Here is an 18403-nt window from a genome sequence, read left to right as displayed (position 1 = left end):
GAACGCTACAGTGTAGCTATATATACACTCATTGTGACGTCACAAACATACCATGCGCCACGTATCCTGGGAAGTGTAGTCCTAATGATCTCTTTGTCCGTTCTTTACGATCATGCGTTACATACAAATGTTTTAAATAATTATTTTTCTAATAATGATAAGCAATACCACAATTTTAGATTACACGAATGACTTGATTATATTTTAAATCATAGTTTTGGAGTTAGAAACATATGCCTTATATTTCACACATTCCTCTCTAGGTGTTCCCCCTCGTACCAAAAAAGGCTAAATTACCATAGCAACCAACATGCTTACCATATGTACAGAATACTATGTATGAATAGGAGTATTTCTGGCATGGGGTTATACTTATCCAGCTATTGTGCCCAACAAGGAGTCCAAGGACAGACCAAACTCATTCAATGTATTCAAATAAATCAACATTACATGTTTGGCCAATATTAAGACATTCACGGTTAACTCTGGAATTATTTTCAGGCTTAAAATACCTGCTTATACAGAACGCAAAAGCTTGCGGAATATAGGAATAATAAAATGTAAAAACATTAAAAAACATTGTTTTCTCAATGGTGTCCACACAAAGCTATGCATTACAGAAAGATACAAACAGGCAATGTATGGGTAACTAGTTTAATCGTTCTGATGACTTGTGCGAGGGGCAAAGCTGGACAACATCTAAATATCAAGCCATTCATATTCTGGAAGCGTTCAGTTGAACTTGATTGAATGGGAACCAACTCTAGGTTTACACATGCAGGTTTAGCAAGCCCTAAACAACCCACTGCTATGTATTAGTGGCAATATCCAAAAACAATGCAAAGAGAGTGGTTCTCTAAACAAGGTAGGAACACATCTGTTAGAAAGGTTATAAAACTGCCAAAAGTAAGACATGATTCATATATTTTAAACAACTATCTACTTAAAATAAAGGTTTGAGAATTGTCCAAAACCCTTGTAATGAGATGGTAAAGTGATAAATACAGTGTGATGTAAGTAGGGATAGCGGGCAAGACAGACTGGTAAGTTGTGTGGTCACTAATAAAGAAAGACAGTGTGTCAATCAGATTAATGTATACCTTTACATTTGAGTCATTTAGTAGACGCTCTTATCCAAAGCGACTTACAGTAGCAATGTCTTGCTCGAGGGCACATCGACAGATTCTTCACCTAGTCGGCTCGGGGAATTGAGGGCCATATCATGATGAACAGAACAGTATACTGACACGGTCTTGACAGTGTTCAAAGGCCTAGAAAAGCTGCACAGATGTTCTCTCACAAGTAATAGAGGAGGACACAGGAAAACAGGACTGTGGGCTTTCACAGGAGCACAGCACTCACTGGAAGAGGACAGAGACGGGTTCTCATGGGCCTTTTCTCAATTAGATTTGCTCAACTCCTGCGTCCTCTCCTCCGTCCTCTCTCGACTCCTTTTGAAAAAGGTAAATCAGGGAGAGGAGATTGAACGTGGACGAAAATGTAGTTGTTTGAAATAAGAAGCTCCTTCTCCAGTCGTGCGTCATCAGGCAAATTACGTTTACAGGGGTGGATCCCAAAATAAATGTTGTGCAAGACATTTTATAGATAAAAGGATAAAGTAGCATATCGCTTTTAAATGTGTGCATGCTTTTCTCCTCTGACAATACAACAGCTGATTCAAAGGGGGTGTGGGAGATATCAAAACTCTTCTGCGGTAGGATACACTTGTGCTTCCTCGCCAAAAGGAGGCTATTGAGGAGGGGAGGATCATCTTCCGTTTGCCTACTAACAATTTGACACACTCCTTGACTACTTATCGGTTTCCGGGTCACGGAGGAGAGAGAGAACAGAGGACGGAGGACAGACTTTTACCCAAACGAGAAAAGGACATAGGCTGCCGGTGTCCCTTTCATTATCTATTATGACACCACTTCCTGTTAAGGTTCTCTTTCCTGTGTCGTAGCTATGTAACCATAGCAACAGTCCTCACAAACTGGATCCTTGGTGTCAAGCAAGGCAGCCTAGCAGTAGGAGATGGCGACTGGAGACCAATGTATAGCACTCTGTATCTCTTGTCGTGGATCCCGTTTCATGTGAGACTGTATTCTAAAAACAGGACGTGGATCCCGTTCCATTCTCTTTTTCAAACACATGATCAGCAAAGCAGGAAAATGCAACCGTTTTAAAAGGGTTTCTAGCAGGGGAGGAGGCTGGAGAGTGTTGCTTCAATATGGCAGCTCAAATAGAGTCAGTCACTCCTTTAAAAAAGACAGTAAGGTATCAAGGATGGGCAAGGTGCTTCAGTCAAACATTCCCCATAGCAGAGGCCTCTAGAGAATGGAACAGGTCATCTTCAGCACAGTCCAGGAACATCAGGAGCCGAGGCTGTAGAGGGGCTTTCAGGGTTGGGTCTAAAGGACAGAGTAGGGGTTAGGCAATCCCCCAGACAGTCTTCATTTTAGGATGATGTGGTAGCCGTCATTCGTCTCGGCTGTTGGTAAAGAAACAGAGCCCAAGTCATGAAGGGTGACACCAAAGACATACTCCCCAATATTTGTGGTAAAAGAAAATGCTTGAATGACGCTCTCATACCTTTCATTGTGTCCAAAACAAAACATACTTCATCCTGGAAGTTTTGAATCATCTGTGAGAAACAAGAGATTCCATCTTAGAGGCCAGGAACAGTGTACACATTAGGACTCAGCCTTAAGGCAGACTGATCCAGGAACAAAGGCTGTGTCTAAAATCCGACCCTATTCAGTAGAGCACCACTTTTGAGACTCTGAGCAAAACTAGTGCACAACATAGGAATAGGGTGCCTTTTCGGACGCACAAATGTAGACTAAAGACAGCCTTACCTCATCACTGACCAGGACATGTATACCAGTGGGTCCCTGTTTAAAGATCTGACTGATCTGTCTGGGTGAGATGTTGAATAGCTGAGCGATCTTCTCGGTCAGCTCAACTGCTGTCAAGTCCTCCAGGTAGATGGCATGGTACACTGCAAAAGAAGACAAGACGTGTACAGGGATATATTGTCAATCATTTTCATAACACCGTATGTAGCTAACAGTGTATTATGCCATAACATCAGAGATATCATTATGCCATCATTTGGCGAATTGCGCCGCCATAAGTAAGTAAGCATGTGTTATGAATGCTTTGTATATAGATAACACACACACAAGCATACCGAAAAAAGTGCTGCTAGCTGTGTCTCCGTTCTGTTTCTGCTGCTGTTCCCGAGCCTGCTGGGACTCCTGGCATACATACACCGTCAGCCTGGGACGTACCACTCTACGCGCACACACAGAAATAAGATGACACGAGAAACTTCTCACACTCAATAATTGATCAAATTCAATAGGCATTTCCATTTTGCAGTATGAATGCTGCAATATAGAAGTAGAGTGGTAAGGAAGTACACCAACCGTCCTTTCAGTGCGTTGAACAGCCTAATACCATCTGCTGGCCCACAGATCTGAATAACATCTTCCCTGGTCAGCTTCAACAGATCCGCCCCTGGAACATAGAATAATCAGCCTAATACTCGTAAAGAATATAGATATTATTTTAGACTGACTTCCACAACATGACAACAAAGTTGAGAATATAAATTCACTGCAAGAAATGATATATTGACCTTCTTACCAGAGAAATTAGTGAAGAGCCGACAGAATGGTGAAAAGCGGTTTCTATGGAGCCACAGCTGAGCATCCTGTGGTGTTGCCGCGGGTAACAGATTCTGTTTGTTCCAAAAGAGAGACAGACAGGCACCGCAAAAGCCATCAAATGATGTTGTTAAACCTTGGATTGGTTTTAAAAGCATACAATCAATTCCACTGTAAGGTCAGATATATACAGCCAGGTATGAGCCATTTCTCTGAGCTAACCCATCCCACAACATGCTGAAAGAAGGAATAAAGATCCAGTACAATGTCCGAGTAGATAGAATACCACTGTAGCAGTTATCCACTTCTGCACAGAAACACACAAAGAATGAATCAAATAAAAATAGTTTGTCTTCTTGTTCAATTGTTCTACACATACACGCAAACAGATATGTTCGGCGCCTGGTCAGAGAAGAAGTGTGTGCAATATATATCCAACCTTTGCTTTAAAAAAGGCAAAACAATTCAACATTCAAACTACAAAATCATCAAATAAATTAATATATACCTGATGGACACTTTCACTGTCTCTTGTAAGTAGATGGGACGACAACTGTAAGGCAGAATGTCTCTCAATTTTTAAATTATATTTTATCATCATATATCAAAACCTCCCCAAGCCCCCAAAAACCTTGCTTATGTATTCCTGTCTAAAATGGGGGTAAAACACAGGGGGTGATATTGACAGTGCAAACAGTGAGGCTATTGTCAAAATACATCCTATTGCTATAAACACTCTGCGCTGCATTTATTTCAAAACTAGTTTACATGACTATTACGTACATCATGTAGAGGTGATGTTATAAATGCTGGTACAAGTGTTTGGAGTATTAAGGTAGCCTGGTCCCAGAATTGTTTGTGCTCTTGCCAACTCAATTGCCAATGAGTGACAAAGCGTTTGCATGAAGGCACAAACAGATTGGCACTCAGGCTAGTATTACAGTCTTCTTTGACACAGACACCACTTATTTGTGATGTCAAAAATTCAAGAGGGCCTTAGGGAGTGTTAAGGTAGATGTTGCTGCCTAAAAATGATTACAAACTACCCAAAACAACTGGATACATACTTATCAGCATTATCAGACAGCAAGTAATAGGGTTAATAAGTGCAATCAATAATTTAAAGATGATATATTATACATCAGTGAATATTGCACACTCCCACATTCTGTTTGAGTCTGTCTAAACCATAAAGTCTGCATCTTTAATCAGAGTCAGACATTTAGAAAATGTTGGAAACTTACAATCGTATCAGTCAGACAGCTTTCAATCTATATTGGATAACAATGCGGGAGAAAGAAGGGAGAAAAGGTGTACACACCCTTTATAAAACGGAACTTATAGGTGCAGGGACATGGATGTCTGTTTCCATCTATTAACCATATTAATCATTTGGGATGTGCGTCATACAACAGATTCTTTATGGAGGACGATAGTCTACTGCATCAGTTAAATGGTTACTTTGATGGACCGAAAAACAAAGGGCATGTTTTACCTATGTATTAATAACTGGGATCTAGGTACATATGAATGTGAAATCACAACGCTTGCACTAGTCAAAGCAAATGGACCTATCCAACTTTTTTTATGACATTTCTCATTCTGCAGGTTCTTATAAAGTAGTCTGGTATTCTAACCCAAATCTGACGCGACTTTTCCATGCATCCCCATTACTTTTCCCAAAGAATTTCAGAAAGATAACCAATTCAGAAAAGTACAAAACAGTATTGCCATATACAGTACCAGTCAAAAGTTTGGACACACCTACTCATTCCAGGGTTTTTCTTAATTTTTTACTATTTTATACATTGTAGAATAATAGCGAAGACATCAAAACTATGAAATAACACATATGGAATCGTGTAGTAACCAAAAAAGTGTTAAACAAATCCAAATATATTTTATATTTGAGATTCTTCAAAGTAGCCACACGTTGCCTTGATGACAGCTTTGCACACTCTTGGCATTCTCTCAACCAGCTTCATGAGGTAGTCACCTGGAATGCATTTCAATTAACAAGTGTGCCTTGTTAAAAGTTAATTTGTGGAATTTCTTTCCTTCTTCATGCGTTTGAGCCAATCAGTTGTGTTGTAACAAGGTAGGGGTGGTATACAGAAGATAGCCCTATTTGATAAAATACCAAGTCCATATTATGGCAAGAACAGCTCAAATAAGCAAAGAGAAACGACAGTCCATCATTACTTTAAGACATGAAGGTCAATACGGAAAATGTCAAGAACTTTGAACGTTTCTTCAAGTGCAGTCGCAAAAACCATCAAGCGCTATGACGAAACTGGCTCTCATGAGGACCGCCACAGGAAAGTAAGACCCAGAGTTACCTCTGCTGCAGAGGATAAGTTCATTAGAGTTACCAGCCTCAGACATTGCAGCCCAAGTAAATGCTTCACAGAGTTCAAGTAACAGACACATCTCAACATCAACTGTTCAGAGGCGACTGTGTGAATCAGGCCTTCATGGTCGAATTGCTGCAAAGAAACCACTACTAAAGGACACCAATAATAAGAAGAGACTTGCTTGGGGCAAGAAACACGAGCAATGGACATTAGACCGGTGGAAATCTGTCCTTTGGTCTGATCAGTCCAAATTTGAGATTTTTGGTTCCAACCGCAGTGTCTTTGTGAGACGCAGAGTAGGTGAACGGATGATCTCCGCATGTGTGGTTCCCACCGTGAAGCATGGAGGAGGTGGTGTGATGGTGTGGGCGTGCTTTGCTGGTGACACTGTCAGTGATTTATTTAGAATTCAAGGCACATTTAACCAGCATGGCTACCACAGCATTCTGCAGCGATACTCCATCCCATCTGGTTTGCGCTTAGTGGGACTATCATTTGTTTTTCAACAGGACAATGACCAAACACACCTCCAGGCTGCGTAAGGGCTATTTGACCAAGAAGAAGAGTGATGGAGTGCTGCATCAGATGACCTGGCCTCCACAAGTGAAGGAAAAGCAGCCAACAAGTGCTCAGCATATGTGGAAACTCCTTCCAGGAGAAGCTAGTTGAGAATACCAAGTGTGTGCAAAGCTGTCATCAAGGCAAAGGGTGGCTACTTTGAAGAAACTCAAATATAAAATATATTTTGATTTGTTTAACACTTTTTTGGTTACTACATGATTCCATGTGTTATTTCATAGTTTTGATGTCTTCACTATTATTCTACAATTTAGAAAATAGTAAAAATAAAGAAAAACCCTTGAATGATTAGGTGTGTCCAAACTTTTGACTGGTACTGTATATTCATTATTTTGTTAAATATGTTTGACTACATGCAAATGTGATCAATGGAAAACGGGTACACAAATGGACAGCTCTCTCATGCGAAAACCTAATGATGATGTCATGTTAAAGTGTGTGTTGCTTTGAAAATAAAACAATGTGTAATGACTGCAAAGTAATTCTCAGCCTAATTTTTTCAGTTTAGTTGAATCTCCCACTACAGACACTTTTTTTACAGTATTTCACTAGTGCTGCTGCCAACAGGAAATGCAAAACATGAACTCAAAGCATGACCACAATGTGTCAACTTCAGTTATGTGAAAGAAGCTGGACATTAAACATGTAGATGTGGGGGTTAGTGAGAAGGGATGGAACAGGAGATGATGAGCCATGGGTAGGTTTAGGACACACAAGGGGAAGGGACACAAGTACTTACATCTGCCACCTGAACAACTGGCTCTGGCTGGTGACCGGGGGATCCATTTCTGGGAAGGACAGAGAAAAGGTACTTTAAAATGTACTTTTGGGAGTAGATGGAAAACAGACAGAAATTCCCAAATAGAACAAAAAAACTGTTGTATTAGGCATTGCATCCCCATAATATTTCATAAATAGACATATACACCAAAATTAACAATTTGTAATGGAAGCAGTGTGGTTCAGAACAGGCTGCATGTTTATGTCCTGATCCCTACCCCTCTGCCACTGGAAAACTGTTGTGTGAGCTGTTGAAGCCAGGCGATGGGGAGTTATTGACATAGGTGACCTCTGGCCAGGGAGAGCACTGCAAGAGAACATTTCTGTTATTTTAGTAGGGAGGGAACTAGGCTCTTTACATAATCCAGCTCTCTCCAGATGTTAGTTCTTGATTTCAGAAATAAATCCTGTGTTGTACATCATTTCTATACATTATGATGAAATTATTTATACAAATACTATGCATCATTTTGTTCATGTTTCTTCATCACTTAGACATACTGACTACTGCCACACACCTTCCTCTCCATATCCAACAGTTTCCTCCATCCCTTTTCCCATTCACTCAACACACTAACTCTAACCTCTGTTAGGATGGTGGTTTCATAGGATGGCTGGTATTTCTCCTTCTCCTGAGGCGCCCTCTTCTCCATCTTCTCTCTGTCTGTCTTCTGCTTCCTGTCTGCACCTTTAGGCTGCCACAGGTGAGGTAAAGTCGTTATGTTTATTATGGATAGTACAATGACGAGGATCAAATGAAGCTAACATCTAACGTACCTTTCAATGACAAAAGTTAACCCATTTTCATTGTTTTTGCTCAGACTTTCTTCTCACCTTGAAGACTTTGACCTGACAGCTGGCAGAATGCTGGTGCTCTGTATACTCTTCACCATCGTTCTCTTTGAAAGTGTCAATCTGGATGCGAAAAGGCACGCCCTTCTCTCCCCCGTGCTTCCGCATGGTGAACTCTGTGCTGATGCAGTGAACCTAAAACAAGGAATTGTCATGACTATTTGAAAACTGGTGGATGTTGTTTTATTCAATAAAAAACAGAGAGAGAGCTCTATTTGTCTTGAAAACCATTTGTTTCCATTAAGACAGCCTTGGCCTGATATTAGATGATAAGCTACGACCAGCATTATGAAAACAACCATGAGGTTGTGTTTATCATGCTACCTGGATAAAAACCGAGGTTCTTTTTGACGGGTCCCACAGGAACTCCACCGTGTTAAGCTGAGTAGGGTTAGCCCTGGGGTCGACCATGCCAACTGACATAGGGATATCTGCAATGGAGCAACGCGAGACAAGTTATCAGAAGGATTGTGTGAGCAAACTAACTACACGTTATGCAGCCTGTTGTCAACCATAATTTCATTCAGTGAAGATATAGCTCTGTGTTATTTAAAGCAATTTCAGTGCCAGAGTCTTAAAAGCAGCCCCCTTCAGTCCTTCTTCACCCAGAGTGGTCCAATACCCTTCCAAGACAGAGGCAGAGAGCTTACCCAGGTCGAGGATGCGGTCTCCAGGCCTGTTCCAGCGCCAGCCCTCCAGCTGCTGGTGCTCTGTGTACTGAAGACGCCGGTCATGGAAGACCACTCGGATGATGCTCTGAGGACACACAGAAACATCACTGAGGAACCAGGAAGTACCTGCACTATTGGTAGAATACATGGGAAATTATGGCATAGGAACAGGCCCAGACAAACAAATACTCACTCTCATGCCTTTGGTCATGACTCATTGTGTTCTTGTTCATCTTACCTTCACCATTTTGCCAGTGATTTCTGGGAGTTCACCCATTTTCCGATTGTCAAGCATTCGAATTTCATAAGACTGTCCTGAAATCAAAAGAACTAAGCTTTAGTTCATAAACATACCACATCATTTTCTGACAATTTCTTTAAATTAGCAACAAATTCACAAGAAAATCACAATCATGAAAATGGAACACAGACAGATGCTAACCTTGGTTGAGGTAGGTAAGTGTTTCATCGTGCAGTTTGATGGCAGGCGAGGTAGCTGCACACAGAACATACTGGAAAGGAAGAATCTTGTTCTCACTGTCAGGCGGCAGGTTGGACTCCTCCTGCTTAAAGATGGGGAGGGCCAGCACATCACTGGAGAAAAAGCCACAAGACAACATGGTCAATGAACTGGCAAGCCAACGTCTTTTACAAGCACATGATATTGGCATAGTATCAACATCTGTCTGAAACAACAACTCAACAGGCCTTGGATCTCCCCAGTATGAGACTGAGGGAGGAGGCGAATTTCTTAAAATAAACTCCTTTGTAAATTCTGTTACCCATCCAATAAATGTAGGCGTAAATAAATATATCACTAGGAGCCACTGGAAAAAGGAGAAGTGATTTACAACATTCTCTTTCTTTACAGTTAATTAGTTATGATGGTAAAAACTTGTGCAGAACAATCAACTACCTCGGTATCCAGCCTGGGTATCTCATCCTCCTGCGCAACATTAGAATGTCACTGACAATAAGGCACTTTGCAGGCACTTTAGTATCATGTAACAGAACACTTACAAAACTAACAAAAGAGCAGTCTGAAAGAGAGAGCTGTATCCCTTACACAAAAACTGTTCCTGACTCTGCAAATTCCCAAGTTTGACTGAGAATAAGGCCTACTCTTTTCTGGCATAAGAACAACCCTCAAGAGAGAACTGACGGAAGGTTAGGCCTATGCATGATGAATGCAGCCTAACTCATGTGAATTAGTAGCAAAAAAACTAAATGTGTGTGTGATGTGTTCACGAAAACACACAAAACACCTTTGGACATACACACCACCACCAAGAAATATTTTCAGAAGCTGCACTGTCCACTAACACAGAAAGTAGGCAAATGATAAACTGTAGTATGGGAGAGACAATTGAGCAACATTGAGAATATGATACATTCTAAATGCATTCTATTCCAGAATGGAATACACATAAAGTAAATAGTAGGCTGTTTCCACCTGAGGGATGCATTCCTTAACCAACGTTACAGCTTCAATATTAATAGGTTCTTTGGCTGACGCTCTCGCTTCACTGAAAACACACTAGGAAAAACAGCTAGAGAGCGACAGCCACCATCTCTTTATAGGCTAACTGATACAGATGATAGGGCCTACAGTGAGGGGGAAAAGTATTTGATCCCCTGCTTATTTTGTACGTTTGCCCACTGACAAAGACATGATCAGTCTATAATTTTCATGGTAGGTTTATTTGAACAGTGATACAGAATCACAACAAAAAAATCCAGAAAAACGCATGTCAAAAATGTTATGAATTGATTTGCATTTTAATAAGGGAAATAAGTATTTGACCCCTCTGCAAAAAAACATGACTTAGTACTTGGTGGCAAAACCCTTGTTGGCAATCACAGAGGTCAGACGTTTCTTGTAGTTGGCCACCAGGTTTGCACACATCTCAGGAGGGATTTTGTCCCACTCCTCTTTGCAGATCTTCTCCAAGTTATTAAGGTTTCGAGGCTGACGTTTGGCAACTCAAACCTTCAGCTCCCTCCACAGAATTTCTATGGGATTAAGGTCTGGAGACTGGCTAGGCCACTCCAGGACCTTAATGTGCTTCTTCTTCAGCCACTCCTTTGTTGCCTTGGCGGTGTGTTTTGAATCATTGTCATGCTGGAATACCCATCCACGACCCATTTTCAATGCCCTGGCTGAGGGAAGGAGGTTCTCACCCAAGATTTGACAGTAAATGGCGCTGTCCATCATCCCTTTGATGTGGTGAAGTTGTCCTGTCCCCTTAGCAGAAAAACACCCCCAAAGCATAATGTTTCCACCTACATGTTTGATGGTGGGGATGGTGTTCTTGGGGTCATAGGCAGCATTCCTCCTCCTCCAAACACGGCGAGTTAAGTTGATGCCAAAGAGCTCGATTTTGGTCTCATCTGACCACAACACTTTTACCCAGTTCTCCTCTGAATCATTCAGATGTTCATTGGCAAACTTCAGACGGGCCTGTAAATGTGCTTTCTTGAGCAGGGGGACCTTGCGGGCGCTGCAGGATTTCAGTCCTTCACAGCGTAGTGTGTTACCAATTGTTTTCTTGGTGACTATGGTCCCAGCTGCCTTGAGATCATTGACAAGATCCTCCCGTGTAGTTCTGGGCTGATTCCTCACCGTTCTCATGATCATTGCAACTCCACGAGGGGAGATCTTGCATGGAGCCCCAGGCCGAGGGAGATTGACAGATCTTTTGTGTTTCTTCCATTTGAGAATAATCGCACCAACTGTTGTCACCTTCTCACCAAGCTGCTTGGCAATGGTCTTGTAGCCCATTCCAGCCTTGTGTAGGTCTACAATATTGTCCCTGACATCCTTGGAGAGCTCTTTGGTCTTGGCCATGGTGGAGAGTTTGGAATCTGATTGATTGATTGCTTCTGTGGACAGGTGTCTTTTATACAGGTAACAAGCTGAGATTAGGAGCACTCCCTTTAAGAGTGTGCTCCTAATCTCAGCTCGTTACCTGTATAAAAGACACCTGGGAGCCAGAAATCTTTCTGATTGAGAGGGGGTCAAAAACGTATTTCCCTCATTAAAATGCAAATCAATTTATAACATTTTTGACATGCGTTTTTCTGGATTTTTGTTGTTGTTCTTCTGTCTCTCACTGTTCAAATAAACCTACCATAAAAAGTATAGACTGATCATTTGGTGGTCTTCTGTAGCTCAGCTGGTAGAGCACGGCCCATGTAATGTCAAGGTAGAGGGTTCGATCCCCGGGACCACCCATACACAAAAAATTTATGCACGCATAACTGTAAGTCGCTTTGGATAAAAGCGTCTGCTAAATGGCATATTATTTATTATTTATGTCTTTGTCAGTGGGCAAACGTACAAAATCAGCAGGGGATCAAATACTTTTTTCCCTCACTGTATTCTAGAATAGGCTACTCCTCAAGACAAATAATACCGGGTTTTTTTCTCCCACTGACAAAGCCAAAGTCATATCACAGATAGAACAATGAGCCAGATATTTCACCAGATGTATAAATGTGAAGCATCCGGTTGGCGTTTCCACTCACTACCAAATATGGTGATGAGAGGAAGGCCAGTGGCTGGCAGTGGGAGAAGATGGAGCGAGAGTGATTTTGGCAGACATTCTGCACATTTTCTCATCGATTAATCATTTGATCTCCATACAGTTTTCTGTTTGCAAAACTAGAATATGTAACAAACAGACTGGACTGTGTTTTGTAGACTTCACCCTTTGCCAAAGTTTTTAAAAACTGCGTTGTTTAGGAGTGCGAGGGCGAATTTAGTTATTGCACACGCGCACTTCACACAGTAGCGTTCCCTAATGGAAATACGCAAACAAATGCTACAACGCGCCAATAGTCTCTCACTAGCTTGTGCTTGGCTCTGCCTACCTCCTTGCTTGTTCTGTCCACTATGATTAATTTGCTCCCATTGGAAACGACAGGCTCTGGTCTATCTTGGGTTAGTTATAAAAATCTTTGGTAATATTTATTTCAATTCTAACATATCAATGCATTTCAATAGACTTCCAATGATGATTCATACCTCATACTGTATGCCCCAGCTCCAAGCTCCTGTCCAATGCCAGAGAGACTGGCATCGAAGTCCTGGACCAGACCTGATTCAATCACCTCATCAGTGAGCGGCAACTTCAGAGCCCAAGCCATGACGACGAAGATAGTGAAACTGATTCCAGTCGAACTTATGTCAAATTCTCATCCCTGGCCTCAAAATTCCAAACTGCTAATTTCTTACAGCCTGGCAGATGTCTGCTGCTACCAAGCTGGAAGAGAAAAGCCATAATACATACACAGTTTGGTACCGTTATATGTCATCTTAGCCAGGAGAGTGTAAAGACTATTTGTTTTAATATATGCCTAGCAAATGAATTGACAGATCATAGATAGATAGCTAGCGATTCCAGATTGTGTGGACAACAAAAAGCAATCACAGCAGACAGGTACTTCTGAATGACTGATAACGTATATGCTGTGTGTAATCGTGAATGTAACATTGTTAACTATGAACATGGGGCATACCCATACTAGCTGGCTAGCTCAGTAGCTGGGGACCTAGCAGACTAAACTCCACCGTGGTTTAGTCCGATACTGGGGAACTTGACTGTGAATGAATGTTAGCTAGCTAAACGTTAACAACTACTAAACCGGTCAACACAGCACAATCGGTTTGTGTTAAATATGAAGTTAGATTATGATAACACTTCTAGTAATTAGATTACGTTAGCCATCGAACTTACCTTTGAAACCGAGTAAATTGGCTAGCTACTGTATCTAACTCTGCGACCGTTGCATTCCATGTCTCAGTTGCTCCCTCGTTCTCGCACTAATATAAACAACATAAGCTAGCTACCTAGCCAGCTAGCTACTCTTCGGGACAGCAGCCCTGTGGACACCGATTATTTGAATATAACGAGCATTAATTAAGTCGTATAAGGTAGTTAGTTAAATCTGCATTAAACTATATCTGTAATATATCGTTATACAAACACAAGTCACGAAAAAATATATAATTGCTTGTTTATCTAGCTATTCAGCTACCTAGCTAGAAAAATAGCTAATTTCCGCAAGCTCCTTCACCGCTGTGAAGCAGGCAATAATAACTGAGTACTTCCGGGTCATGAATTTTTGGAATCCTTCAGAATAAGAGTCCCATCCGGTATACTTTGTAGATTAATAATTAGGGGAGAAATTATGGAAATGTGCACAATTATCGATATGTTTTATACTAGTTATCATACAAAAAAAATGCAAAAGTATTTCTATAAGAAATTATGTGATTTATTTGTTTATATAGAACTACTAACTAATATGACCACTCTGTAGAAAGGGGAGACTCTCACGAACATGGATGGTGTTCTCAGTTTTGCTCTATGACCCCCACAACTGTCACAGGACTCCTATAAAGGTAACCCATTCAAATGAATGGAAGTATGTAGGTATTTTTGTGGCAACAAAAAATAAGGGGTTAAATATGTGTACAAAATATATATCATTATAATGTATATATATATATATATATATATATATATACACTACCAGCCAAAAGTTTGGACACACCTACTCATTCAAGGGTTTTTCTTTATTTTTACTATTTTTTACATTGTATAATAATAGTGAAGACATCAACACTATGAAATAACCCATATGGAATCATGTAGTAACCAAAAAAAGGTTAAACAAATCAGACACTTCAAAACCTTATTCCTTATGATAACATTTTTGACTGTCTTTTTTGCCTTTTATGAATGTGTTATTCAATGCGTTTCTATGGGCTATAGTAGTAAAGGCCAAATTAAATATTTTATCAAATAATATTTTTATACCTAAAGGGGTCCCCCCCTTCTTAGACTTTTAAGAATTGTAAGGGCTGCATATTGAACATACATATTGCACCATACTCTTTAAGGGCCACAAAATGAGCAGTGACGCTCCTCTGAGTGTAAACTCCGTAGATTTGGAAATTAGAAGTGCTCCTGATTAGAATGGATCCCCCTTTTACTGCGACACAACACACAGAAAATTGTGTACGGTGCAATATGAATGTCAAATATGAAAAAAACTATTGGATTTAAGCTGATTGGCCACTCTTTAAGGGCCGCAAAATTAGCAGTGATGCTCCTCTGTGTGTGTGTAAACATAGAGGGGTGTAAACTCTGTGGATTTGGTGTAAACTCTGTGGATTTGGGAAGTAGAAGTGATTCTGAGTAGAATGGACCCTGTTTTACTGCGACACAACGTACAGAAAATTGTGTACGGAGTAATATGTGTGTCCAATATAAAAAAAGGATTGGATTTCAGCTGAAAAAACCTCTTAACACTCTTTAACCTCTTAAGGATCTGACCCTTTTTTTCAATTTTCGCCTAAAATGACATACCCAAATCTAACTGCCTGTAGCTCAGGACCTGAAGCAAGGATACGCATATTCTTGATAACATTTGAAAGGAAACACTTTGAAGTTTGTGGAAATGTGAAATTAATGTAGGAGAATATAACACATTAGATCTGGTACAAGATAATACAAACAAAAAAAACATGTGTTTTTATCATCTTTGAAATGCAAGAGAAAGGCCACAATGTAATATTGCAGTTTAGGCGTGTGTGCAAAGTTTCAGATTGATCCAGTGATACGACTATTTTGTATCAAGTCTGCCCAAATGTGCCAAATTGGTCAATTGATACATTTTCAAATACATAACTATAGAGAACATACAAAAAGTATATGGTAATACAAAATTGAAGTTTACACACTCCCAGGAATGTCATACATGATGGATTATTATCTTATACACTAACTTTCACACATCTAGATTGCCGGGCGGGGTGGATGTGGAGCCAGAGACAGCAGGGGTTCAAACTGTAGAACCCAGTTCCTACATTTGAATATAAAAATGAATTTTATCAAACAAAACTAAGCTAAATTTTATCTCTGAGACCCTTAGGATGACAAATCAGAGCAAGATTACTGAATGTAAGTACATTATTTACCTTCAGAGGTGAATGTATCAAACCAGTTGCCGTGAAAAGTTTTTTGTTGTTGCGCACTCTCCTCAAGCAATAGCATGGTATTTTTTCACTGTAATAGCTACTGAAAATTAGATAGTGCAGTTAGATTAACAATAATGTAAGCTTTCTGCCCATGTAAGACATGTCTATGTCCTGGAAAGTTTGCTGTTACTTACAACAGTCATGCTAATCACATTAGCGCACGTTAGCTCAACCGTCCCGTATACAGGACACCGATTCCGTAGAGGTTAAGGGCCGCAGAATGAGAAGTGATGCTCCTTGGGTTGTAAACTTTGTGGATTTGGAAACTAGAGGTGCTCCTGAGTAGAATGGACCCCCCTTTTACTGCGACACATTGTACAGGAAATTGTGTATGGTGCAATATGTATGTCCAATCAGTGCTTGACTTGGACTGAGATAGGTGCCATTACTCATTTTGGGTGCCGGACCTGTGTATATTTACAGTTGAAGTCGGAAGTTTACATACACTTAAGGTTGGAGTCATTAAAACTCGTTTTTCAACCACTCCACAAATGTCTTGTTAACAAACTATAGTTTTGGCAAGTCGGTTAGGACATCTACTTTGTGCATGACACAAGTAATCTTTCCAACAATTGTTTACAGACAGATTATTTCACTTATAATTCACTGTATCACAATTCCAGTGGGTCAGAAGTTTACATACGCTAAGTTGACTGTGCCTTTAAACAGCTTGGAAAATTCCAGAAAATTATTTCATGGCTTTAGAAGTTTCTGATAGGCTAATTGACATCATTTGAGTCAATTGGAGGTGTACCTGTGGATGTATTTCAAGGCCTGTCTCCTAGAGATGAACGTACTTTGGTGCAAAAAGTGCAAATCAATACCAGAACAACAGCAAAGGACCTTGTGAAGATGCTGGAGGAAACAGGTACAAAAGTATCTATATCCACAGTAAAACAAGTCCTATATCGACGTAACCTGAAAGGCTGCTCAGCAAGGAAGAAGCCACTGCTCCAAAACCGCCATAAAAAAGCCAGACTACAGTTTGCAACTGCACATGGGGACAAAGATCGTACTTTTTGGAGAAATGTCCTCTGGTCTGATGAAACAAAATAGAACTGTTTGGCCATAATGACCATCGTTATGTTTGGAGGAAAAAGGGGGTCGCTTGCAAGCCGAAGAACACCATCCCAACCGTGAAGCACAGGGGTGGCAGCATCATGCTGTGGGGGTGCTTTGCTGCAGGAGGGACTGGTGCACTTCACAAAATAGATGGCATCATGAGGAAGGAAAATTATGTGAATATATTGAAGCAACATCTCAAGACATCAGTCAGGAAGTTAAAGCTTGGTCACAAATGGGTCTTCCAAATGAACAATGACCCCAAGCATCCAATTCCAAAGTTGTGGCAAAATGGCTTAAGGACAACGAAGTCAAGGTATTGGAGTGGCCATCACAAAGCCCTGACCTCAATCCTATAGAAATGTGTGGGCAGAACTGAAAAAGCGTGTGCGAGCAAGGAGGCCTACAAACCTGACTCAGTTACACCAGCTCTGTCAGGAGGAATGGGCCAAAATTCACCCAACTTATTGTGGGAAGCTTGTGGAAGGCTACCCGAAACGTTTGACCCAAGTTAAACAATTTAAAGGTAATGCTACCAAATACTAATTGAGTGTATGTAAACTTCTGACCCACTGGGAATGTGATGAAAGAAATAAAAGCTGAAATAAATCATTCTCTCTACTATTATTCTGACATTTCACGTTCTTAAAATAAAGTGGTGATCCTAACTGACCTAAAACAGGGTATTTTTACTAGGATTAAATGTCAGGAATTGTGAAAAACTGAGTTTAAATGTATTTGGCTAAGGTGTATATAAACTTCCGACTTCAACTGTAGGTGCAGGACCTCCACAATACGCTAATATTCTACAAGAGGAACAGCAGCTCAAGCTGTAGAACATTTGAGGTATCAGTACTCAGCTCTGGTGAGCTCCTGCCCAAGTCAAGCGCTGTGTCCAATATGAAAAACGTATTGAACATTGTGCAATATGAATGGGCTAATTAACAATTCGATTTAAAAGTGTTTTCTAATGTTTGTTATTATAATTATAATAATATTATTATTAATATTGTTATTACTATTATTATTAATAGTAGCATTATTTGTTATTTTATTTCTGTTGTTACCATGATAACTACCTAGTAATCATTACTTTTAATGCTGCTAACAATAATGTCAATGCTATAATATTATTTGTGCTATAAAGGCAATTAACTTTTTTCCTTTTTCATATTGTTAAACAAAAGTCTAGGTCTGCTAACATTTCCTCATAAAATGTTAAACATTTGGACAATTTATATATATATTTGCGAGGGGGAAAAAACATATGGAGGATTGGAAGTGATGCAGACAATTACATTGATGGAAGTTACAATCTATCTGCAATATTAAAGCTGATCTACCCCCTAAAAAATAAAAATAAATAATAATAATAATTTGGACAAT

The 18403-nt window shown here is 40.2% G+C and overlaps 1 protein-coding gene across 2 annotated transcripts; it reads right to left on the bottom strand.

The window, feature by feature from the left end:
• Positions 1 to 640: 640 nt before the first annotated feature.
• On the bottom strand, positions 641 to 13992 carry LOC311148368 (transcription factor CP2-like). Of its 2 annotated transcripts, XM_084185317.1 has the most exons (18): positions 13647 to 13992; positions 12935 to 13172; positions 9350 to 9501; positions 9146 to 9222; positions 8887 to 8992; positions 8561 to 8667; positions 8219 to 8371; positions 7969 to 8079; positions 7603 to 7691; positions 7344 to 7392; positions 4916 to 4942; positions 4180 to 4224; positions 3652 to 3745; positions 3432 to 3522; positions 3194 to 3297; positions 2859 to 3001; positions 2593 to 2644; positions 641 to 2491 (listed from the first exon to the last, which is right to left on the bottom strand). In XM_084185317.1, the coding sequence occupies exons 2-18, from the start codon at positions 13054 to 13056 to the stop codon at positions 2454 to 2456; spliced, it is 1560 nt and encodes a 519-aa protein (XP_084041443.1). In that variant the 5' UTR covers positions 13057 to 13172; positions 13647 to 13992; the 3' UTR covers positions 641 to 2453. The 2 variants fall into 2 exon arrangements, with proteins under 2 accessions (XP_084041443.1, XP_084041444.1); XM_084185318.1 differs by lacking the exon at positions 4916 to 4942.
• Positions 13993 to 18403: the final 4411 nt, after the last annotated feature.

Source organism: Coregonus lavaretus (genome assembly GCF_964263955.1).
Source record: "Coregonus lavaretus genome assembly, chromosome: 20".
Taxonomy (NCBI): domain Eukaryota; kingdom Metazoa; phylum Chordata; class Actinopteri; order Salmoniformes; family Salmonidae; genus Coregonus; species Coregonus lavaretus.
This window is presented reverse-complemented; position numbering and strand designations above follow the sequence as displayed.